This window comes from Amphiprion ocellaris, chromosome 1 (assembly GCF_022539595.1).
Source record: "Amphiprion ocellaris isolate individual 3 ecotype Okinawa chromosome 1, ASM2253959v1, whole genome shotgun sequence".
NCBI classification, from domain to species: Eukaryota; Metazoa; Chordata; class Actinopteri; family Pomacentridae; genus Amphiprion; species Amphiprion ocellaris.
The window spans coordinates 23,832,264-23,859,003 of NC_072766.1; the positions used below are offsets into that span (position 1 = coordinate 23,832,264).

A 26,740-nucleotide genomic window follows, 5' to 3' on the forward strand; every position below is an offset into this window, starting at 1 on the left:
AACAACATGAACTGTTTTTCAGCTCTTCATTTTTGGTGATCCACAGAACCAACCAGCAATCTTCAGCACAATGGAAGTCTTGTCACTATAGAATATCCTCATCTAAAGACGCAGAAACATTTTATTTTAAAGTAAGTCTTTAGGATTTTTTCATCCATTGTGTGTTCATGTCCACCTTTACTGTGGTTTAAAAAATGTTGTTTTCTAAACATAATGAACCTACACTGCCATCTGCTGGAAGTGTAGGGAGCCTACAGGGCTTTATTTATTACAAGAAGCTAAACTATCTATTAAGTCTTCAGTACAGTTAGATTAAAGGTACATCTAAAGCAAATTTAGATTATTTTTTTTTTCATTCAGATCCAGATTCAGCTTTTTGAGCGTACCATCATCATTATCGCATCTTCCAACATTTGGGTGTTTCTGGCACAGGTGAGGATGCAGGGCAGTAGATGTTTCCTCCACACACTTAGCATCCCTACTGGTCTGTGATCTGCAGTTCCACTAAGCTCCATTCAAACAGCATACAGTCTGTCAATGAAGAAGGTGCAGACTGGTCCTTATCCAGCCCTCAAACTGGCACCTTGGAGCCGCCGCATGCACAAATACGCACTAATATGCACGCTGCTGTGCCGGCTAATGGTGCATTTGATTACAGGATGTCTTGTCTTTTATCTTCATGCTGCAGTATTTTTCACTCTCTTATCGACCACAGTCAAATGTCGGAAATATGTTCTGTTGCAACACCCGCCCCCCTACGTGCTTCTCCTCATAACGCACTACACTCAGACTCTACAGCTGTATTTTAGTTACACTTCACAACACAATGGTTTTCCTACTATCAGTATGTTCATTACTTTCATGCCTCCATGGTTTGACTGGGACGAACTCTACATATTCACCAAGAATGATATTCACAGACAAAGGTAGGAAACATCTCTCTTTACTTCACTTATAAACACGTGAAGTCCGCACATATGCTGATGGTGTCTGTACTGGGTTCAATCCAAAGTAATACGAACTAAAAACATGACTTCACGTCGTTAAACAAAAAGAAAACCAAAATACAATTGCAATACAATAGGATTTTCCTCTTTTTGTTTAAAGCAAAGATAAAGTAAAAAAAATAACAGCGGTAGAAGGTGACTGTATATATTCACATTTTTTGTTTACTACATAATTCCATATGTAGGTATTCTTTTATACTTTTGATGTCAGCAGTATTAATCTACAATGTACAAAATAACTAATTTTAAACCATTGAATGAGAAGGTGTGTCCAAACTTTTGACTGTTACACTACTGTTCAAAAGTTTGGGGTCACTTAGAAATGTCCTTATTTTTTAAACAAAAGGTTTTTTCAATGAAGAGAGCATTAAATTAATCAGAAATGCAGTGTAGACATTGTTAATGTAGTAAATGACTATTCTAGCTGGAAACGGCTGATTTTTAATGGAATATCTACATAGGGTTACAGAGGAACATTTCCAGCAACCATCACTCCTGTGTTCTAATGCTACATTGTGTTAGCTAATGGTGTTGAAAGGCTAATTGATGGTTAGAAAACCCTTGTACAATTATGTTAGCACATGAATAAAAGTGTGAGTTTTCATGGAAAACATGAAATTGCCTGGGTGACCCCAAACTTCTGAACAGTAGTGTATATATGCACTGCACATAGCATGAATGAGGATAAAATGAGCTTATTCTTTGAGTTTTAAGAGTAGACATGATGCCTTATCATTTAAACCTGCTGGCAACAGGTGGACTGTTACTGTAAATATATGTCTGTTTTTCCACTTTTTATTCTGTAGTGCTATTAAAGTCCTAATACTTTGGCAATATCAAACCTTCTGCAAAATGTTTATTTACCGAAAAATAAGAAGTTAAAATTTAAAGCATTTCATAAGATTCCAGTAAGAGGAAGATGTGACTTCACTACAGATATTTTGGCATTTAATACAGGCTGAGTTCTATTTAGCTGCTTCCGTTACAAGACCTGCTGCTGTCCAAGCTGGTTCTGTGTCCCGGTTTATTAAAGCAGGGAGAATAGTACAGAGTATAGTTGATGTTATTAGTTACACTTGTGCTTCTCCTGTTATACCAAGTCACACATTTTCTGAGAAAAGCAGAATATCCAGTGAACATGTTTCATGATGTGATATCCAATCACCAAAGGCTCACATCCATCATGCGTCCCCATCAGCAACTACCAGAGCCGGCACATGTAATATGAAAACCTGGAACTAGTTCACCTGAAAGGACTGCAGTTGTTTTTAATCATATCAATCACACCTGCTTTTTAGTGGAATCATATCCTGCCTAAACTAGGGCTTTGGTCCAACTGAAGTAGTTTAACTTGTAAAGTGAAGTTGCCTTCACGCAGACAATTATGAGGAAACAACCAAGTTGAACTATGTTTTACTGTAGGTTGGTGGCTCCTGTGTTCCTCTTAAAATGCTTGCTGTTTCTCACATAACCTGGGTTTTATGTCTCCTCTCTGCTGAAAAGGATTTGAACTGGCACTTGGAAATTTCAGAATATTAACTTTGTACTCTTACAACAAGGCCACACTTGTTTGAACAGCAAAAACAAACAACATTAACAAAAAACACCAAGACTTTCTTCAGTCTGCAGCCATGAACTAAAACATGTAAATATTCATGACTACGTAAGAGTTCCTCAAGTCACTTACACAAAATTCTTCTTTTGTTTTTTCGGTTTTTCTCTCTCACAAATTCAAACAAAGAAAAATGGCACTATGAACAACACAATTCTTCGCTCTATACTGTATAAACAAGTTTGTGTGCGATAGAAATTTGACCCTATTATGTCCACACCCACTTCACACCATGTTTATCATTCTGCTTTTTTTTTTTTTTTTTTTTTTAAATTGTAGAAACTGCAGTTAAAAGGTCATCTGTACCTGAACAGCACAGACCTGTTCAGATTCTCCTGGATAGACAGCCGGATTCTGTTACCGCTGTTGGGCAAACACACCTGAACTGGTACAACTTTCAAAACCCCAAGGAGGTACTGAATAACTGCATTACAGAAAACTGAGCTGTTGAATTACTGCTTCGGATGTGGAGCAAAGTAACGTTCCTGCATTCTGTCTCTCTCCAGGCTCCCGTAGAAAGGAAGGTGCTGTGGAAGGAATGCTCTAACAATGTGGGTGGTGTACAATGATGGCAGAGCAGAGCAGTTGGGTTGGTGGTTAGATTTGATCAGGAGTAATTAATGACTCTTCTTTTCATCATTTAGGACTGCAGCTATAACATCACTGTGGTCCACCAGAGGGAAGAAGCCCACAAAGTGTTTGTTTGTGGAAGCAACAGGAGAGCAACACTGTGCTGTGACGTGGTAGGATACAGCAGAGATGTGTTACTGGGAACTGCTTTAACGCTGGGAATAATTAGTGGTGGTAGAAAGTCAGCCCTAGGTGTGTTTTAAAGGGCTTGACTCCCTCCATGTGAGGCACTCCTTTGATTAAGATGTCTTTATTATGTTGACTTCTCCCGGTCAGATCCCTCCATGTGGACATCTTTAATAGTCCAGCAAGGAAAAGTCAATATAATAAAGAGCTCATAACCTCAAGTAAAGCCTTTAGTTTGGAGAAAGTTTTTTTCTGTTGTGCTGCCATTAATGCAGAGCACTGGTAACGTTTAAAATGTACTGTGTTTTTGTTTTCTTTTATGTAGAATTTATCAGAGCTGTCACCCACATGCATTCCCTCTGAGAAAATGGGCAGGTTACCAGAAGCCATACATGAATTTGTCAAAAAGGATGGTGAACAGTTTGCACTTGTGGGTGGGTTTTTCTGCACGCAGGATTTTTTTTAAAAAATCTGCTGCTGAATCTCTGATTTCTGATTCACCAGTCTTCCATGGTGGCTATTATGCACCGATCAGCCACAACATTATGACCACTGACAGGTGAAGTGAATAACATCGATCATCTTGTCAAAATGCAATGATCTGATGGGAAACCTTGAGTCCCGGCATTCATGTGGATGTTTGACATGTACCACCCACCTAAATATTGCAGGTCTAGCCACCCCCCCAATCCCCATGGCAACAGCAGTCCTTGATGCCAGTTGCCACCCTCAGCAGGATAATGCACTCCGATACGCTACAAAAACTGCTCAGGAGTGGCCCGGATGAACACACGACAGAGCTAAGGTGTTCATCCAGGTTCCACATTCCCCAGATCCAAATCTTATTGAGCATCTGCAGGATGTGCCAGGATCAGCCTGATCTAGGTAGATCCCACCCTGCAACCCACAGGACCCACAGAATTCACTGCCACCATCCCGGTGCCACAGGACATCCCCAGAGGTCCTGTGTCCATGCCCTACTGGGTCAGAGGAGTTTTAGCAGCATAAAGGGATCAGCACAATATTAGGCAGGTGGTCATAATGTTATGCCTGATCGGTGTAAATCCTCAACTGTTAATTTTCTGTCCTTATTTATCCTGTCCTGTTTGCTGAACATCTGTGCTCTGTTTTGAACTACTAACCTTCTTTACTAAGCTCAGCGTTCTTCTACTTCGCTACCATCCGTTATAATGAAAATAAGCATGTGTGCCTCCTGTTTACAGCTACCTGCGATACCTTAACGTGTGCATCTGTTTGTTCCAGAATCAGAAGAAAGTGCAGATCTCTACATTACATTCTCTGGATCTCAAGGATATGTTGGCATTTTTAAGTTTGGGGAAAAAATAGTCAGACCAGCGACCAATGATAAAGGTATTTCTACAGAGAGAGAGACTCAAGAAGTTTATCTAGTTAAACAGTGTCAACTTAAATGTTCAAATACAAATAATTCCTTTGTTTTTCTGTGTTTAGAGCAGTACTATGTGGGTCTGATGCTCAGTAGAGGGAGAGAAGATCCCCTGCAAGACAGAGTTTATGCCTTTTATAAGCAGAAAAACAGAGACAAAGGGCTGTACAGTGAGATGTGGATGCCCTTTGTGACCCAAGTTTGCATGGTAAGAGATAATTACGATATAGTTTGAATATTCAATATTACATATTCGATATTTTTGTGTTTTAACCATGTTCATATACTAATATAGTCTTTGATCCTTTGGCTGTGCGGTGCTTCCAGGCAGATATTGGTGGTCCCAAGAACAACCTGCAGTTTAGCTGGACGTCCCAGATGCATGCCAAACTCTTCTGTGGAGACTCTGACAGCAAACAGCATTTCTCTGAGCTGGTAGACTCGGCCATTGTGCACGCAGACCGGTGGCAGGACACCAGAGTCTATGCACTCTTCAGAAACGAATGGTAGGACGCAGTTGTCACTGGCTGCTTTAGAGAAAGCTTGTATAGGATGCTGCAAAGTAAAAACACTACTGATAGGTTATGATACTGTATCGGTTGGAGTGAGAGAATTATCTCATATCTAACATGAAGCGCATGATAACCAGTCAGCTACTTGTGTATTGACATCATGTGCTTTTTCCAAAATGTCTACTAAGCTTTGCCACAGCATCATAAAATTACACGCAATGATAAACAGTTAAAACCAGAATGACTCATCTGCTATGTTTGGTCTTTCTGTAATAAAGCCAAATCACTTATGTTGGCTATTTAAACCAAACCAAACTCCACAACCACAGACCACCATGACATTGGAATAAAAACCCTACAAATAGTTGTTTGCACCGAAGTACAGGGGAACTTTAAGACTTCAGTAGACAAAGAGAACAAACTGTGGTACAGCAACTTCCTTTTGCTGTGAATATTATATATATATATTATATATTCAATTTGTTAAAACAGTGACACTTTGTTTCTGTTCTTCTTGTGTTTTATGTACAAAGTTTAGATCTGTTTCCTTTTCATCACTGCTGTCATGTCTGGTCAGCTGTTTTGTTTTGTTTTTTTTGTCACAGTTTTTAAGCAGCATGACTGAAATCTTGCTGACCTCTGTGCAGTGTCTTGTTGCTGCAGATGTGTTTTTGTAAACTCGCTGACTTCTGGTGTCTGCAGGGGAATGAGTGCTGTGTGTGTCTACACGATACAAGACATTGACACTGTCTTCAGAACTTCCCCATTCGCCCCAGACAACCAAATGAACCGGCCTAGAGAGGTACGAACCATTCTAACTGATCTGAAGTGAAAAGTGTCATCATTAAAGATCCCTGCTGTGTTATGGCTACTGTCTTTCAAACCATGCACTGATGTGGTTTTTGATAGATAAATCAGTGTTTCAGCACATCGTGAAACATACCATGACATTTTCACAGCTTTGCTGGGCCTTTTGCAATTTTTATTTATTTGTTTTAACAAATTAAAATACAAAATAACTCAAAGGTTTTGACCATGTTTGAAGAAAAGTCAATTATAAACTTAAAGAAGGAAGCCGGAGGGAAATTTTACCACCAGCTCATGATGCTGGTGGCAGCTTTAAAATGAAAGCTGTCAGAAGATAGCAAAATAAAAAAAAATAAATCTGCCAGCATTAATAATGTAAATATGCAGCATAAAAGCAGAAAGCTTGACAGTGAACAAGGTGGATGAGCATCATAGAATGTTCAGTTAGTGTGCAGCAGCTATTCTAAACATGCGCCTTTTTTCTTCAGTGTGTTCTTGATAGCACCAAGATTTCCTCTGAGATCCTGAGGAACATCGAGAAGACTTCAGAGATGAAGGAATGGGTCAGGCCTGAGGGTGACTCTGGACCACTTCTCTTTAATCATCACAACTACACTCACATCCACATTGACAATTCCCAGCACAACAGGAACCACACAGTTATGTTCCTGTCTCTAAGTGAGTAATACAATAATGCAAATCTGGAAGGAAGAAACTAAGAAAATTGAACTGTATTGTATATTTGTGTACATTTGAAGATGACTACGTACACAAGTTCCCAAAAACAATTTGTTGCAATGGGACAAAGCATCTGAACAACCTAAAAGTTTACTTTAGTACACAGTGAGACACAACACAGTACTGCAGCACAAAGTTCTACAGTGCCTATTCAAAATATTCACCCCCTTTGAAGTTTCCCCCGTTTTTGCTTTTCAACCTTAAATCATTGTCAATAAAATTAGGAGTTACAAGCAAAGAGAAAGCCACTATTGAAAAAAGCTCATATTATATATCTCAACCAGAGTTTCCCACAAGCCATGTGGGAGACTCCGAAGTCAGTGGAAGAAGCTTCTTTGAATTGATGAGACCAGAGTTGAGCTTTTTGTTCATCAGACTAGGTGCTAAGTTTAGCAGACACTAAGCGCTGCACATAATCACAAACATACGTTTCCCATCAGCACGGTAGTGGCACAGGGTCCTGAAAGACTTATAGTGGTAGAGGATAACATTAATGCAGCAAAGTATAGGTAAATCCTGCAGGACAACACTGCTACTTAGGAGAGATTTGCTTTTCAGCAAGATAATGACCTAAAGCAATGGTATAAAGACAAGGTGATTGATGCAGTGGAGTGGCTGAGTCAGAGCTCACACCTCAATCCAACTGAAAATTTGTGACTTGACTTGAAAAAAGCTGTTCACTTAAGATTTCCCTGCAGCCTTATAGTTTGATCAGTGTTGCAAAGAAGGGTGGGGTAAAATTGCAGTGTTTTAGATGTTAAAGGTTAAATGAGACCTGTCCACACAGGCCTAATGCAGTGTTGTAATCGTGGCCAAAGCTGCATCTAGGAAATACTGAGTTGAAATGCGGTGAATACTTATGCGGTCACTTATTTTATGTTTGAGATTTTTAATTGACATTGCTTTGTAAAAATCTAATTACATGGTGACATAAAAATCTAGTTATTAAAGTATGTTTTAAAAAAATCCAGATCGAACTGACCATGGTTGAGTGTGTTGAAAAGGAATAGAAGGGAAAAACATGCATGGGGAGTGAATGCATTTTAGAGGCACTGTAGTATCTGGCGCGGACACATGTCAACAGAACAGGACTGAATAGGGAAGGGTTGTAGAGAGGAGAAATAATCACCTCAAAGACAAATGTAGATGTGTGGTGTGACTTATTGAGGCCTCAGACACAAAGGTTTCCTGTATGGATCCTCCAACTTTAAGGCTTGGCACAAAAGTGACCATTTACACAGAAAACCAAATAGAAACACAGCACAAGTCTGTAGTTCAAGTAAACTCCTTAAAAAAGTTTCCACACTACCCTGTGACCCAGAGTCCGGCCTCAATATATATGCAGCAGGATGAAAAAAAGTATCTTTAATGTTGTTTTAGGAAAGCTTTCTCATGATTCTGACTAGGCCTTTGGTTTTGGTTTTAGGTTTACTGTTACTTCCCCAAAACAAAGCATCATGCGGAATTGTCACATGAGAATAAAATGTTTTTTCCCAACCTCTTATGATTAACATAATGTGTGTGCACTCTTTTTGCACTTAAGCCTTGTTAAACTCTCCTCAGGATTTTTCCAAAGACACTTCAGAGACTAAACAGATGTGTTGACCACACAGTCAGGTCTTAGAGCAAATGAAGCCCTGTAACGTCAGTACTCTATATTACTCTGTGAGTCCCATAACCGCATTGATGACCACACAGTGAGTGATGTGGGCAGTGCCAACATCACAGGCAGTCAGCTGGTAACTGTGGACGTATAAGGAAAGCCTGGAGACAGCGTTTCACAATTGCTAAACTTAATATTTTCCTGAGGCAAGGTTTTTATGAGGGAAATGTCATTTAAGGTCATGAAACCTGAGGTGTGTGAGTGGGATGGTTGAAGTGTGTCAGATGCTCTGGCTGCTTGAGTATTTAGTAATCGTCTTTCTTTCTTCCTTTTGCTCTTGTATAGATAATGGAGCGATTCATAAGGTGATGCAGAGCAAAAACCACAGCTTCATCATTGCAGAGTATCGACCTTTCAACCACAGAGCGCATACTCTCGGAGTCATGTTACAGCCGTCCTCTGTGAGTAACACCTCGCTAGCAACGCATCCGTCCCACACACCAAGACACACGAGTTGGAGGGTGGAAAGATTTTATTCATAGGGAAATAATGGTTTTACTAATGGAAATGGTAATACGTGTAAAAGAAGAGCATGCGACTTTGTTCTTTCAATGAAGTTCAAACTTGTATTATTTTTTTGTCAGAATATATAAGCCCAGCACAATTAGTACATTTGTGTCTCATTGCAGAAAAAGCTGTATGTCTACTCTAGAAGTGAGCTGGTCCAGCTGGATGTGGTCAACTGTGCTCAATATGGAAACACCTGTGAGGAATGTGTCTTATCCAGAGATCCTTACTGTGGCTGGAACGGCACCCACTGCACCCCTCAGACTAAGTACGACCTCAGAGCTTCATGTAACTGCACACCAGTAATCTACGGCATTATTTCCACTGTGGGTTCTTTCCACAGCAACTAGGAACCTTTGGAGAAACATAGTGTTTCCATTGCAGGAACCAGCATCTAAGTTAAAAACCCCATAGAGTGAAAATCAAACTTTTCACCTTGTTGAAATGTCTATATAGCATTTTTTATATGCTACAAGATATATCATTTGCAAAAGAGGCAGTCAAATCCATGGCTGAACATTTCCACCTTGAAGCTGCAGCGTATTGACAGTCTCATGAACATGGATTCAGACTTCTGGAGTTTGATACGCAACAAACTTGAGGAACTGATCAGCAGGGTGGGGCTTTCAGTATCAATATTCCTCTTCAAAATCAATTTGTATATGTATTACTGAATAACGGAAAATATCACAACTTCCTATTGTAGCATAGAGTAGTTTACAGTTGTTAAGTGTTTTTACACTATTTGAGCAGCATGGACAATGTTGATTTCTGCATCCTAGAATAAGTAATCGTGTTGAGCTACATCTAAACCTTTTGAAGGCAGGAAGGGATTATTTTCATGGAATCACCTACACACATACATATCAATGAGATTTTAAAGGGACTTTAAATTGCAAGTAAGTTATTTTACCCTTCAAAATGTCCCTGCTTGGTTTGGTAGTACCTACTGAAAGTTCAGGAAATTTAGGCATAGAAATGTTCAGCATGCAGTACGAAACATTTCTGATTGGTCGGCAGCACTTTATTACAGACAGTCATCTGAACTGAATCTATGCTGTAACTCATGAAAACTTTTAGCTTACTTCAGGGTTGCATTAGGGGCTGTTTAAATCTGCTTTGCTGCTCCTGCTCTGTTCATTTCCAGTCAGTGACCTCATTAATAATGTGATGAATCCCAATCGTCAGCATCGTCACTTAAATCTTCTCCATGCTTGCTGCTGTTGCAGTGTAACCTGTCCCTTATTTTTTTTTGTCATTATCAAATGACTTGCTTAGTAGCACTTTCATTGATCAAAACTTCCACAGTTCAATTCAAACGGATGTGAAACACCACAGGTTCAACCAAACCAGCCCTACAGTGTGCACACTATGCTGCAGATACACACTGTATACACATTAATGTTCATTGTGGCCTGGCATACTACATGATTTTACTGCAAACTGCACCCACTGACAAGAGTTCACACTCAATATAGAGCAACTATTTTGATAAGAACATAGTATAAATCATTTTAGCACTTTTAAACACTGAACTATACCAGCATCTTGTTATCTAGTTGTCAGGCCCCCTGCAGCTTTTTACTCTCATTTTGTGCACAGTATTCTTCTGTGAAGTTGCACTATGTTTCCTATTAATAAGACCTGCCTAAGCCATGACTTATCTGCTAGTTAGAATACAACAAACAACCACAAGAGATATGGTGTTGCTTTAGCAGTAGAAAAAAAATATCATGTTCAACAACTTTTATCAGTCAGGAAATACGAGCGTAAAATGTTTACTTTTAACTGTCTAGAGGAAATATGATTTTGTTTTGAAAATCTTATCATGTCAACTGACAAAGTGGGAATTTCTGGGAACTTTTTTAGAACTTGTTTTGAAACATAAACAGTCACTTAAACTTTCCCGGTGTAACGATACTGCGTTTTTTTTCCCTCACATGGCAGCTCTGTGCTTCCAGTAAAATCATCGTTATTGTATTCTCACTTTGCAATGACAGTTTTGACCCACTAAAAGTTGATTTTAAAAAGTACTTTACCTCTGTACATGACTGACTCACTTCTCAGAAACAGGAAGTAACACTTCAATGAAAAGAGAACAGGACAGATGAGTTAAACATAGACTTCTCGGTATCTGTCAGTCCCCACCTACAAGCAGAAGCCTACTTGCCACCCCTTAAATCACACCTGTGATCACGCAACATGAAAATCTTATCAAACAATGATTCACTCGTGGGCTGCACAAGAGAGGAAATGACAGTGATGTCAGTCATAGTTTATGTTGCCCCACATGTAGGTGGACAGATCAAGACTGAAAATATTCATCATATTCTTACTCACAGTAATTACAAGATGCAAGGATTATATATTTTTGAAGGAAAAGGAGAACTGTTTGCTGTATGTAGTATGCTCTTATACATAATAAGTAAACTATAATATCAAAAGCTCCAGCCTTTACTAGCTGCTTTACTATTTACTAAGAACAGGACTGTATGTGCAGTTTGTGTGGAATGCCATTTGTTTTGTAAGATAAGCAGACACAGTCAGAGAGTAATAGAAAAAAGGAATAATACTTGTTAAGATGTTGCATTTATACCATAAATCTAGCTCTAGATATAGTTGTGTGGTGTGAATTCAATGTGAGACTGACGGTTGTGTACCCTGTTTGAAGCTTTAAATGAAGTACTAATTCAAATTTCAGGTGTTCTTGCGTACGGGTGAAGAGTTTTTCACTTAGAAAGACCTGCCAGTTACATAGGAGAGATACTAAATGAGCTGCATTGTTTCTTTTACAGAACGACCCTACAGGATGTGGTTGGAGGAAACCATGCCATCTGTGCATCGCTGCGAAAGATTCATGAGCCGGAAAAAGGTATTTGGATATTTCTGTGTTTAGCAGCCTGTATCATTCAATAGCAGCAAATTATAAATGTATTCACATGTACAAGTAAAAACACACAGTATATGGTGAACCAACAAAGAAGAGGGTCTGTTGATTTGTTGCTTGATTAGCTTCGATATGATTCCGTGGTTTGACATAAGCAACAACTACGGTAAATGCTCATTTCATGTGACTGTGGTGGAAATGATAGAAGTGATTTATGTAGTTCTGCAAGTTTTCCTTGTACACAAGAGAGACAGAGAAAGAGAGAGAGTATTAAGACTTTTTGAAACAATAGCTGCTCAAAACAGAAACAGTAAAACAGTTCCACCACTCATAGTGCTACAACACTCCTTACAGTCTCTGTAAAAGTGAAAGGAATGACTGTAGAACGGGGGTTGCTCAGAGACAGACATCAAAGAAATGAGGGAAATACCCTTTTCAGGGTCACTGTCCCAAAGCAGGCAGGGAAAAAGACAATCATCGGAGTTATTTAGTGCCTTCTTCCTCACCCTGTGCATGGACCCCTTTAAAGACAAATCTAATTTTCATGAAAATACTGACAATCCATTTCTCTTTAGAAAGTTCCTACAGCAGTGTTCTGTCTTTACCTACAGAAGTATGCTCTAAACTGGTATAACACAGATCTAAACAGATCACACAGTACCTGCTTCCCTAAAACATCCATCCATTATGTATACACCGCTCATTCCTCATTAGGGTCGCTGGAGTCTATCCCAGCTGACTTGGGGTGAAGGCAGGGGACACCCTGGACAGGTCACCAGTCTATCACAGGACTACATATACAGACAAACAATCACACTCACACCTATGTGCAATTTAGAACAATCAGTTAACCTCAGCATATTTTTGGAGGGTGGGAGGAAGCTAGAGTACCTGGAGAAAACCCACACATGCACAAGGAGAACATGCAAACTCCATGCAGAAAGATCCCAGGAAGGCGGGAATGTGAACCAGGGATCTTCTAGCTGCAAGGCAAAAGTGCTAACCACTACACCACAGTGCAGCCCTGTCCTAAAACAGTATTATTCAAATAATACATGCAAAACATGCCCACTATTATCAGAAATCAGTCATCTCTAAACACACAGTCTAATACATCTGCCTACAGTGTTTCTGATGAAGTTCTTGTTAAACCTGGCAGTCCAGTTCTGTACTATAGTTTTTTTTTGTTTGTTTGTTTTGTAGTTTCTGAATCTGAAGAGCCAAACTTATTTATATGGTCTTCGTGTTTTTATTTTGCATGTAACAGCGCTGCTTTTATATGTTTTTCATTTTCATTTAGTTCTGTTAAAAGGCATTTTGTCTGTTTTTGAGTCTCTTACCTTAGTGAGGAAATGAGGCTAATCTGAGCTGATACAAGCCTGTGTGTTTGTTTAGGTTTTTATACCCCTAATTCAACAAAAAATGTGTCTGATCTTTTGGAGCTCTGCTTATCTCACATCCTCTGTGGATACTTCCTGTACCAGCAAGAAGCATACTTTAAAAACAGATGGTTAGACTCAGACTATACACTAATATCAAACCATTGTAAATCAGCACCAAGAAACTGTTTACTTTCCTTCCTTCAATTGTTTTTCTTAAAACACATATTGCCTGTTTTTATGGTTTTGTGTTACTTAAGTTGATGGAATGGAGGATTAGAACTGTGAGCAGTAGCACACAGTGTCAGGACACCCAGATATTTTGTAAGGAAACTTAGATAATTACAATCAGAAAGTATTCATCCTATATATCCTCCCATATGCTGATGATACAGCTGATGCTTTGTTAATTTCTTTAGAAATGGTGCAACCCACACAGCTGACCAACTTCTTCATTTTCAACAAAGCTTGTTTGACTTGTTTGCATTTCGCCTAGATTAATGTTCACATGAAAATGACAGCACAAAGAACATCACTTCTGCTTTGCATCCTACCATCATAACATTTGATTAAACATGTTCCTTCTGCATAACCACTTGCCTGACTAGTGTAAATCAGCCTTACTCCTTTGTGTGCTACTCTGATGTTAGATGCATTTCTAATTCAACGTACTTTCACTGCACATTTGAGTCTCATTTCTCAGATTCATTATCAGGTGTACAACCCTCCTGGCTTTTTCACTACATCCTGAAAGAGGATCTGGGCACTTTGCCGCACCCTAAACGAAATAGAAACCAAACTGGTTACAGATTAAAAAAAGAAAACAAAGTAAACATACACCTTAAAGCTAAATATTCTTTTGTTTGTTTCTCAGCATTTAGGCATGCCACTAGAGCTACACATCCACAAGAGAATGTGACCAGCATCACACTTCGCTCTCAGTCAAAGTATTTCTTGCGGTGTCCAGTGTCATCCCGCCATGCCCAGTATAGATGGACGTGGGGCCTTAAAAGCTCCACATCCTGCAGCTCGAGGGAGCAGCAGTGCCTCCTTCTGATCGACAGCATGGGTCCTGAGCAGGTGGGAACTTACAAATGTGTGTCAGAGGAGAAGGGTTACAGCAAAGTCCTGGCACAGTACCAGCTATGGCTGGAGAGCAGGGCGGTGGGTCGACTATCAAGCCCAGTGGTCTGGATTTGTCTGATAGTTGTTCTGATTAAGAATTTATCATGTTAATTCAGAGTATTACAGCAGAAGTGAGTACATCTCTGTGTAGTGTCACTTAAATGTCAGGCCTCACAGTAGGAAGTCAATGTGACTAAAGCCAGCAAACCTTTCACTACTGCTACTCAACTTTTGTCTTTATGATACTCCAAAGATGTTCTGGATGCCAGTTAAACTACTCGACTGTCGTAGTCTTGACTTATTTCTCTTTTCTGTGAGTTATTCTAACTACACCTGATCTCAGATGCATTCACTTTTTTGTATTGAGTTTCTATTTTGGGGCCTGTATTTTCAGTGTTGTCTTTCGAAACAATTTCTTTTTTCACTGCTCATAAGAGGAAATACCGTGAGAAGTAGTATAATTTTGACTTATTTAACCGTAAGGTGATAATGTGCAGGGGTCTACTGATGTCTGTTATAAACTGCATATTGAACTGAATTTTGAATTAATACATACATTGGCTAGGACTGGGATGGTATATATAGTTTATTTTGTTACCATTTTATTCCTTTAACTTACAAAATTATTTTATTGTCCTTGTGGTATTTACTGTATGTTAACATGTATCAGCATTCAGTCAGTCAAAAACTGATCTCTCAATCTTTGCCAAAGGAATTTAAAAGAATAGAAAAAGATGTGTCAAGGGTCTAATGTTATTAACGCTTCTCTGCATTTGTCAGTGTGTGTTTTATGTCTAAACCAAGTTAGCCACGGTGCTAGCCGCAGTTTGTGACTGCCAGCTATTATTACATCTAGCTGACAAGTCAAGGATGAAAATCTTTAAAACTGCATGCTTGTTTTGTATGACATATTTATACTTGCAACAACAATGCAAAATATTGAAAAATTTGAATAATTGTATCTAGTAATTAACCCTCCTGTTAGGTTTGTTTCTCAGGAACAGCAATAATGTTCGTAGGTCAGTTTAATTATCCACAAGTGTCAGAAACCAAAAAATCCCACTAAACATTGTTTAGATTTCATTTTTAACTCCAGTACTAACCATTTAATCTATCAGTATTTATTGCAATGGTGTTCTTTAGCTCTCACAGATCATGGTTCAATGAAGATAATTCATTAGTTTTTCATTAAAAATACACGTTAAAACTTTTTTTTAATGTACATCGGAAAGACCTACATATAAAATACAATAGTTTTACATCACACTGACTTTTCTTCTATTTTATATTTAGATTTTTTTTCTTTTCATGAAGTGACATTGAAAAATGAACACAAGACACCTCTTCTGTTCAGAATCAAATTGACTTAAAATCAAGACAAATGAGTTCTAAAGATTTGTATTGAAAGTAAAGTAACTTTATTTAAGCAGCATTTGTGAAACAGAAATATGTGCAAATATGTGTTTCATACCGAAAAAATACTTTTATCAATTTTTGAACGATTATTTATACTTTAAAATGGGTGAATTTGGCCCGCAACATAACAGGACAGCTAACTTGCTACTGTCATACAAATCAAGCAAGAAGAAAACCAATGTACTGTAGCAACTAGGCGCTTTGGGTTAAAACGTGTGTCAGAACCTGTTTACCTTCAGGGGTTTTCAAAGGCTGCCAGATGCTTAGCTGAAATGTCAGTAATCATGATGTCACTATGATAGTATTTAATTTTAGTTCTTTTTGCTTTTGTGTTCTTGTAAACTACCTCAGACAATGGCCTTTGGATGACATTTTCTTTCTTTTTTTTTTTTTTTAAAAAGACTTCTCTCTTTGTCATTTTAAAAGTGTTCAGACAGTGAAATACTGCTGAGATGTTGAAAAATAGGAAGTTGTGAAATCGTTTTTTCAGCCGTGCCTATTTTTAAACAGTGAAGTGTGAATCTAAGCACAAATAGCACAGTTTACCCTCAAACAGGGTTTTCATACAGAAAGCAGTTTGCCGTAGCACCTAATAGTCGAGCTTATATGAAAGCCATATTGTTATTCCGTGGTAAATCAGTTCACCTGCATTCCTAAACTTTACAGCTTTCCGTTAACTTAAATCCAAGGAGTTGGGTAGCACTTTACTTTTTGCGTGTATTAAATTTAACATTGTGTACATATGAATAACATCAATAAGGCTTATTGGCTGAGTTGCACTTTGATTCATTAATTTAATCATTGAAGCAATACTCAACTATTGCACCACTGCAAATTGCACTCATATTTTTTAAATGACAGTGTTCTCATTTTCTAACTTATCTCTAGTGGTGTTTAGCCACACTGACAGCTTTGGTTTAATCGAATGTATCCATCTCTTGTTTGTGCTGCCATCTGAAAACAATGGAATAATTAATTACTTTTTCGATACTGTTAATAGCAGATTCTAGTTTAAAAGCTAGTGTCCTTCTGTGTGAACGTGTCAGTGAGTGGTTGTGTGTCTGTGTTGTGTTAGGCCTATGACTGATGTTACCACCGTCTTGCTGTTGTCAGGGTCCTGCGACAGTTAAAAAGATAAGCAGGTTCATTTAATGCCTGGATCAGAATGTCAGCGTTACTGTCAGTCACTGTTTTTGAATAATACAATTGTCAGTTTTTATGCAGATGCACAGTAAAGTATGTTGTGTTATTTTTAAAGTTTGCTAACATGTCGCTTCTGCTCTGTACATACTAGGGATGCACAATATTGGATTTTTGACAATATCGATTAAAAGATATTTTTGCAACTATTTTGGCTGAGTGGGGATGCAAATGTTAATGTATTAAGCTTAAGCTTTCTTTTATGATGGCCCAATAGCAAACGCAGGCATAAAATATGCCTTTAAAATATATACAAAACTTACACTACTGTTCAAATGTTTGGGGTCACTTAGAAACGTCCTTACTTTTGAAAGAAAAGCGGGTTTTTTTTTTTCGATGAAGATAGCATTAAATTAGTCAGAAATACAGTCGAGACATTGTTAATGTGGTAAATGACTATTCTAGCTGGAAATGGCTGATTTTTAATAGAATATCTCCATAGGGCTACAGAGGAACATTTCCAGCAACCATCCCTCCTGTGTTCTAATGCTACATTGTGTTAGCTAATGGTGTTGAAAGGCTAATTGATGATTATAAAACCCTTGTACAATAATGTTAGCACATGAATAAAAGTGAGTTTTCATGGAAAATATGAAACTGTCTCGGTGACTCCAAACTTTTTAACAGTAGTGTACATGTAAAGCATGCCTTATTTATTTTATGGAACATTCTCAAACCAAACTGAATGTCAATTTTGTGTCAATCCCCATATTTAATTATAAAGCTTTTCATTGGCCAGTGTCAACATCATTCTGCATCCATAGTGCATACCTTTAGGTTCTGCAGTGTTGTTTTAAAATGTTTTTTGTAAGAAAATATTTTAAATGTATTTGCATTGCTTTCTTTATATAAATGAAAATTTGTTTTCATTCTGATGTTGACTGTAATTGTCTGTAATATTCAGTTCAGTCCTCCAAACTTGGCCAGATCAAGAGTTATAAAATACAAACAGTAGGCTGTGTATCTCCTCATGTTTTACTTCTAATAACGACGTGCCATTTGGTAACTTAACACATTGCAAAAACACACCTGTCGTTTCAAGGGAATTTTTTCACCTTTAAAACAATGTACTGGCCCTAGTCTGATGTTGTGACGAAAGTAGTACAGAACCAGTTGAGTAAACAAAGTGCTGATGGGAAGACCAAATTTTCACAACTTCATTGCGACACTTCCTCAACATGATGTAAAAGCAGCCTGTTGGTTTGCAGTGTGATTGGTGCAAAGCAATGAGTAAGTCTAAATAAAACAACTTGTGCTTGTGGAGCAAACTGAACTAACTTATTTCAGTAACTGAGATGCAGAAATCTGCTTTTGTAGCCTTTAGTGAAATGAGCTTACGGGGAAAAAAAACTTAAAGGGCGTAAAAACATGTCTGATCTAATCTTCGTGTTGCAGCGAAGCAGGAAAGCACGATAAACAGTGATGGGTGTGAATCACATAATAGCAAGAAGCATATCTGGTGATTGCAGAAGAAGAAATAAAACAAACACACATGGAAATAAGATATAAAGTAAAACTTTATCATGACATACAAGTTTAAAGCCCTGAGAACCATATCTTTATATTAACTAATATGAACAAAACTGAATGTGTGAAAACCACTTTGGAAAAGTGCTCCTCTTAAATACAATCAGCACAAACCAGTTTTTACAAGCATTCATGTGTTTTGCCCTATTTTTTTGTTTGCTTTAATCAAAGAGAAAACTATAATAATATCAGTAATATCATTATTATCATATCCATAATAATAATAACAGTACAAAAATATGCACAAACCCCACAATTGAATTAATATACGGAGCATTGTACAAGCCAAAACAACATAAAATTGATAAATGAGGTATTCGATAACCACTTGCATATGCACCTGTTTTTACACAGATCAGGTTAGTTTTTAAACAATTTAAAACTGAATTAACTCCACAATCATCGGAGACTTCCAACTTCACAGCTTCCTGAGTGACGAGACCTTGCCTGCAGTTACTGACGACAAAAAAAAAAAAAGCAACCAAATCCAAAGTAGCATTCAGCGAAGTCACCACAGCTTCTGTCAGTACTCGTCTCTCAATGCAGCTTTAACATCGAATGCAACAGTGAGTGCAGCCCACTGCCCTGAGGTACTGTGGTATGATGAGGTGGGGGGTTTCTAACAGAGGACACACACACCGACTCACACAGACACATACACAGATGTGGGTTTACAGGCACGACACAATACATACTCATCCACACAGCAGGTCAGGCGGCAGGAGCCTGGAAGTTAGTGAAGTGACCAGAGGATTGAAGCTTCGAAGCCTGACACCGAGGAGAAATCCTACCAACAAACAGCAGAGGAGGACTGTGGCTGTACTGGGCAGGTTCAACAAAATATAATAGATGCAACTGTGGCGCCACCTGCAGTATCTATAATGTTATTGCAAGTGTTGTCACTGCATATACCTGCTCGCGCACACACAAACACAACCACACAAAGGCAGTGAAGCTACACTATCAAGCAGTCATTGCTCAGACTAAGCAGATGAAACAGAAAGCTTAGACTTAGAATATAGAAACTGTTTTAGTTACACAGCCTAAAAGACTAAGCTTAACTGTTACTAAAAACAAGGTCCACCAGGAAAAAAAAACAACACAAATAAATATCAAAACTCAGTTGTTAACACAACAGCATGAATGAAAACTTGTGTCTGATTAAACTGTTTCCCCCAAAATAAGTGATGACTCTCCAAAGGATTAAGCTTGAAGAGACAGACTTTTCCCAGCCAGCTGAGTAGTGAAACCTGCACTGACCAGATCTCACCAGCAACTACTTTAAGGCAGCATCTATAATTCTCACTTTTATAAAATACAGTTATGTGTCGTACAGGGTTGTAAAGAGAACACTGAAAGACCAACAGCACCGTCTTCAAAAGTCTTCAAACCCTGAACTGTGATCTGAACTGCAAAATGTCTGCAAAACCTGACACATAAATGGCTAAAATACAATCTAATAAAAGCAACAAGGCTGCCCACTTCAGATCACACTGGGCTTAAAGAGGTGTCTAAACAGTTAAAATGCCTCACATTCAACACAGATAAAGCTAGAAAATTTGTTTTAATCCTTTGTGTGGTGTTTCAAAATGCTATAAAGTTACTTTGAAGGGAGAAAAGTATTTTACAATAAGAGGTACAGAATAATCCAGCTCTCTGGATGATCAGGAATTGGATGTTTTAATAAAAAGGGCTTTTTATGGAGGGCACTGTCCACACTGATAGATGAGGACTGCATCCACAGTGGGTGCTGTGTTAAAACCCAGCAACAATAGCCCCAGACTGTACAAGATTAAATTAGGAAACCAGCTCAGGAGGCCACAGTATCTGGCCTTCTGTTCTGAATAATAGGAGTTGAATATCTGCTATTGATGATCTAATCTGTACATGTCATTTAATTAAATTTTGAGTCTTTAAGTCCAGTTCTAAAAGTACTAACTTTCACTGGAACTTTCCAATGACCAAGTCATGCTGTAAAATATGGAAAAAATGGATTTACTACATCTCACGTAAAGGGATATTTTACTTGTTTCAAGACGCACTAAAAATTGGATTCAAAGAAGTAAGATGCAACATTTTTTGCAGTCCAAAAGAGACATCAACCTGCCTTGCTATGGACCACAGCAGGCATGAGCAGGATTGTACATGGGATCATTCACCGACTGGGCTAGTCTTTGGTATCTAGCTGTGCAAGAACCAGAGGATTAAGGTGTTAAAACACTGGTCACATGATTGTACACATGCATATCATTTTGCCACTTTCATGACTGCGATTTAAGTGTCTGCAGTCAAATTTAAGGTTAACAGGCTTGTTTTCATGTTTTTTGACCACTGTGACCTTGAAACCTTTTAACAATCCTAAAAATCTGTCAGCGAGGAACAAACTTTTCTGCTCCTCTTCCCTGAAAAAAATGCAGATATATCACTCTTCTCAGACAAGAATTTGAGAAACAAAAAAAAAAAAAAAAAAAAAACCCAGAAAATTCAAGAAGTAGCAAGCATTATACAGGTTCTACAAGTAAATACAGGAGAAAGATAGCAAGCCCGTCCCAGTTCTTTGTCCCCAAAAACCACCAGCAGTGTGTCAGCATGTCTGTATCAGTTTCAATTCAGGTAGGATTTGGGGCATCAAGTCTCGATGGCTTTGCAGCCGTATGAGGTATGTAGTGTAGCTCCCCTTCTCAAGAGAGTCTGATGAGGTATTCATGAAACAGTCATGTAGGCTTGTGCATTCTTCAGGTATGAATCCTTTTCTGTTTCTCTTGAAATTAACAGTGATTCCTTGCAGTTGTCACATTGCTTCCTGAGAAAGACACCCTCCAGAGCAGAGAGGCCAGTATGAGGTGTGAGAACTACGCACTGATCATGACGCCTTCCCACTCGACTTTCAGCCATGTGGCTGAAGCTGGAGAAAGGATGCACGAACAAAATGGGGAACAACAAACTCACATCTGATTCTGCAGCAGGGGCAAGGAATGCCTCAGTATTACCTCTCTAGGAGGAGACATGAGCTCGGGGTCTACTAGGCTTGTTGTGGGTAGATGAGAGTTGCTGTTCCCCCAACTTTGTGCGTTAATTCTTTAAAGACAGCTTGTGCGGACCTAGGAGTGGTTGAATTTTAGATTTGTACTCCAACCTGTCTAGTGGACTTCACATGATCTCAGCTGAGGGCAGTAATGAAATGAGGTATTTAACGCGCTGATCTACAGCATCTGATCATTCACTAGTTTGAGTTCAGCATGAGGCTACAGTGTGGTATAGAAACCTGAGTGGACCCGGCTGGAGGCCTGTCACTGTGAGGTGGGTGCTCTGTACATGAGGTTCCATTGGTGAGAGTTACCCGACTTCCCCTGATTGCAACTAGGTCAAAAAGAATACAAAAATAAAGTTGATTCAGGTTAAATATACTACAGCTCCTGAGGTAAAGACACCACTGCAGGTTACTTGATTTGAGGTATGTAAAAAGAGAAAAACTAAAAACAAAATCATTCTAAAACACAAAATCAAAAGGACAACAAAATGGCAACAAACAAACAAAATGTCCTAAGATAAAACTTTTCAAGTTCAGTTGTGACTACACCTGTCAGTGGATTTTGGCTGAGCTGATTGTGTTTAGCATGTACATTAGGATTAACAAGTGTGGATGTGTGTAGACTGTGTCGGCGTATGTATGACTGTATGATTGTGTGTGTTTGTGTGTGGTGTGTGTTTGTGTGTGGTGTGTGTGTGTGTGTGTGTGTGTGTGTGTGTGTTTGTGGTGTGTGTGTGTGTATGTGTATGTGTTTTCGTTTAAATGCATAGCAGTGCGTTTGGACACATGTTGTCATTGAATATTCTCAGGCTCTGTGTTCATGATTGGACAGCCAAGAGGTTGACAGGGTTGATGAGGTATTTGTTGTGCAACAGTTTCTTATTCTTTTCGGTTTCTCATTGTACTGTATTTTCATGCTGGGCCTCTTGGAGGAATTGAGGCCTGGGAAGCAGGTACAAAGGGCAGCCGCAGTTAGGGTGACCCACTGGGGGTCGGCTCAGCCGAGCCAGGACCCTTGGAGGAGGAGGAGGAGGACGTGGGGCTGAGGGTCTGAGCCTGGGGTGCGGAGAAGCCAAAGCTAGTGCTGGTTCCAGCAGGGGAGGCTGAAGCAGCAGCAGCCGACACTGCAGGCCCCAGGGCACCACTAGACTTCTGGGCAAACAGGGTTCCTTGGAAAAGAGAGAAGAAAAATAGTGTTATTATCACTTTAACTGCAAAGGTTACATTTTAGGCACTGAAAATGGCATAACCCAGCCATACACACCTGAGTAGATTGTGCCATTAACCTCCACTGACACAGTGATGCTGGCATTTCCATTGGTTGAGATACTCAGAGACATGTCCTGCTGCTTCTCATCTGTAGAAACAGAAATCACAGCACACTGATTATTCTTGTGTCTCTTCACATGACATTTTACTTCTAAATCCCAATATTAAATTAACAATACAAGTGCTTATTCAGAAATGGTGGGCTTTAAAACACAACGTTGCCAAGCAATTTGAAATCAACTAAATACCAATCTGCAAGGGCTAAAAACGTAGGTGATCAGTTATTTATTTTATGTGTTCATAATTCAGATAGAGTTTTAGGAATATATTTTAACATTGGCATACATTTTTTGTTGACCTGACTAACTGAGACAATATTTTGACATTATTTGATACTCGCTGTAAGTTTCAATGACAGGCTTTAAAAATGTTCACCCACATTTCTAGAAACACGTAATGAAAAATGTGAGGTGCGCGGTTTTATTGAAATGAAATTTGTCAAACTGTATACCTTGTTTCTCCTGTAACTCAATGAAAATACACTACATTTATATTATTTCCAGTTTTGTTATTTTTAAAAAACAAACTTGGCAACACTGACCCCTGGTGGTAATGGTGGGGGCTCCCAGGCGCAGGTTCATGGGCATTTGGGAAGCCATGGCCAACAGGTTATGTTGGAAAGCCTGCTGCATCAGGCGCTGCTGCTCTTCTGCCAGGCGGGCCATCTTCCTCTCTGGTCCCTCTCCACCTCCAGTCTCCAGCTTTTCTCTGAGCTGCTCCAGTGTGGCAGCTCTTGCCAAACCAGCAACCTGCTGCTGACCCAGGGCCAGTGCCATGGAGGGCCTCGCTGCCATGATTGTTGGAGTCAGATCATCTGAGAGAGACAGACAAGAAAGTTTAGTTTTATCAACTCTAATACAATCATCTTTGAGTCTGCATGGACTGAAAACTGAAATTCAAAAATCTACACAATGAACATGTGAACATGAATTGTTTCTTAGCCCTGTGGTAGGGTATGTCCTGTCTAAGAGTACAGATTACTAAATAGTTCAAATGGCATTTTCATGTCAGAGTACATTTGCATTTTACGTTAACAGCAGCTTCTGTCTGAAATTTTCTGTTAAACACTTATAAATAAAATTTAGTTTACTTGAAATTCTGGTGAAAATGACCTGAAAGCACCACAAGTGCAGATAAAATAACCTGAATATAAAGATAATCTTCTTAAAGCCTTCCCTACTTTCATGTATGCTACTGACATTAAGGCATTCTTTCTTCAGCTAACCCTGTAACTTTTTCAAGGGACTCTCAGCAGTTACATTTTGAAAACCACTGATTTAAAACAAAAGAGACCTCATTTGAAGGCAGCACAGCAGTTTTGCATCAACAGCTACTGGATCAGCATAACTACGTGCCATGTGGCAAGATACTCACATAAAATATGTGACAAGTAAAAAACAGTCCATTACTCAAGTCAAACCATGGATACTGTCAGGGTCCATAGCAGAGTCACATTCCAAACAAGTCAAAGTGGCATCAGATAACACAGCAGTGTAATGACAGTTATCAACAGGATCCTACTGATGTGGACTAGACGCTTCAAAGTTCATAAAGTCTCCCCCCTGGTGTGGGAACCATGTTATTAATCAGTAGTAAAGGTGAGGGCTCTCAGTAGCCTGAGGCAGAATCGGCTCACACATGAACTCTTAAACACCTGGATGGACTCCACACACAGGCAGGCATACACTCACAAAGTAATATAAAAACACTAAAAATGCGTGCACACACACAGAGACGGTGGGATACAGTGGAATGAAGGAATGTGACTTGTTAAGAGAAGATAATAGCACACCCTCATAGCACTACACATGCATACATTCACATCTATTAGACAAAAAAGTGAGCAGGACGAGCAGGATCAGCAACTCTAAAGAAGAACATTTTGGTCAAGTGTCAGGGACCATATATAATGAAGAAACCTCCTTAAATTACAAAAATTAGAGTCTTATTTGTAAGTAGTTTTCTATTTGTGTGCCATCCATTGCTACACCTTAAAGTAGTTTTTCAAAACTGTGACAGAGGGCAGTATTTCTCTACAAATACATTCAAAGTCTTGACACATGTGCAAGTCAAACACTGTAGTCTACACCAACCAGTACAGAGCAGCTACAGTTTGAAGAAAACATTTACTTGGTTTAATATAACTTTCATTAACCCAGAGAACAGTTGCTGAGCATACATCCTAATTTCTTTTTCCAGCGACACCTGCTTCATCTGTACCCACAGGTGAACCTGAGAGCCATTCTGAAAGCTTGCTGGCAAGCTTGTTTTAAAGGGTAAACCACAAATACTGTGAATTTATTTTCCCCCCTTTTTAATGTATTTATCGAAAGTTTATATATCATATAATGTAGATTTGTCAAAAAAACAAAAACAACCTGCAACTGAAACATCACAAATAATTAGCACAGTTTTAAAGAGCCTACCTTTCTTCAAAGAGGGTCCTGGTGAGGCCTGCAGGCCATTAAGGGCTGCTGAGGTCCCTACGCCCAGACCTGAAAGGTGCATCTTGGGAGGTGACAGGATGTGGGGGGCTGTGCTGGGAGAGGGGGAGAAGCGGAAGAGGCTGCTGCTGTAGCTTGGGCGACGACCCTCACGTCGGTTACTGTCAATGGCAGCCTGAAGCTCACCTGGGGAACTGAGACCTTTCCTCTCGCACTCATACGGGTACAGGTATTTCATGTACCTTAAGGGAAAATCAAACACATGGCAACACATAAGATAACCAAATTACATTCTCATGGAAAGTTTCAGCATTAATACTACAATATTGGATTACATTAAATATTACTACAAACAAAATTAAAACCAACTGCATGGATTACAATAACAAGCACACAAAAAAGTAAATTTACTTGTTTAGTCAATATGTTAACACATTTTACCATAATCTCCAATCAAATCCATTAAACAAGGCTGTCTAATTGTTTTGTGAATTGTGTTTTATAAGATGCAGCGTTTTTAAGTTTTTGTTGTTGATGTCAGTGCAATCTGATTGAATATGCAGTGGGATGTACTGAAAGTTTTTTAAGGTGCAAATGTGTTCATTAATTTATAATATATGCTATTTGTTGATTTTATATCCACATACATACATACAGACATTCATATATATGCATAGGTTGTAAAATCAAAAACCAACATCAGTTGTCTTAGTAAGGTGTTGTTCCACAATGTGCTGCCAGAATAGCTTCAATGCTCCTTAGCACCGATTCTCCAAGTGTCTGAACTCTACTCGAGAGACAAACACATTTGGTGCTTTGAAGATGGGGCCAAAGAGCACTATCAAATACGACAGTCCAAAATCTCCGATAGGTGCTCAGTTAGGCTGGGATGTATTGACAGTGAAAGCTGGAGCGTATGACTCACATAATGGTCATCCTCATTAAACCATCCAGTGACCCTTCATTTACTATCGATGGGAGTATTGTCATTCTGGAAGAGACCACTCCTGTATAGAAATTTTTCCTCATAAGATAAAGGTGATCACCTTGGATCAACCTTCTACTGATTTACAGTGACTTTTCCCTCTAAAAGGACAAATGGATGCAGATCAAGCCAGCAAAATGCCTCAGTGTTGTATTTGTGTTCATTTGGTACTCTGCCAAGGAATGCGGCGGAGTTATGTGATAATCGGCAGTGGTTTGTCTGTCTGTTTGTCTGTTAGCAACATCACTCAAAACCGGACTGACGGATTTGGATGAAATTTTCAGGCAAGGTCAGAAATAACACAAGGGACAAGGACCAAGGGATTAGATTTTGGCAGTGATGCAGCGTATAGTCTGGATCCACAGATTTCTTTAAGATTCCTGTATCATTGCAAGATAGCAGCACAGCGT

The 26,740-nt window shown here is 39.0% G+C and overlaps 2 protein-coding genes across 4 annotated transcripts in view; one reads left to right on the forward strand and one right to left on the reverse strand.

Moving 5' to 3' along the window:
• The first annotated feature begins 766 nt into the window (after positions 1-766).
• LOC111587398 (semaphorin-7A) lies at positions 767-17,889 on the forward strand. The gene is made up of 14 exons (XM_023297339.3): positions 767-926; positions 2,899-3,032; positions 3,126-3,170; positions 3,264-3,362; positions 3,701-3,809; positions 4,639-4,746; positions 4,846-4,988; positions 5,108-5,286; positions 5,995-6,094; positions 6,588-6,777; positions 8,786-8,901; positions 9,130-9,275; positions 11,803-11,879; positions 14,148-17,889. Exons 1-14 carry the CDS (start codon positions 827-829, stop codon positions 14,507-14,509), a joined length of 1,908 nt encoding a protein of 635 aa, XP_023153107.2. The 5' UTR covers positions 767-826; the 3' UTR covers positions 14,510-17,889.
• Positions 17,890-18,513: 624 nt separating this feature from the next.
• LOC111587409 (AT-rich interactive domain-containing protein 3B-like) overlaps positions 18,514-26,740 on the reverse strand; it is a 56,761-nt gene continuing 48,534 nt past the window's right edge. For all 3 annotated transcript variants that reach the window (XM_023297353.3, XM_023297352.3, XM_055012919.1), the window contains exons 6-9: positions 25,328-25,587; positions 23,443-23,715; positions 22,837-22,929; positions 18,514-22,741 (exon numbers count right to left, since the gene is read on the reverse strand). In XM_023297353.3, coding sequence (XP_023153121.2) covers positions 22,545-22,741; positions 22,837-22,929; positions 23,443-23,715; positions 25,328-25,587 — 823 coding nt within the window. In that variant the 3' untranslated portion in view covers positions 18,514-22,544. The remainder of the gene's footprint in view (positions 22,742-22,836; positions 22,930-23,442; positions 23,716-25,327; positions 25,588-26,740) is intronic.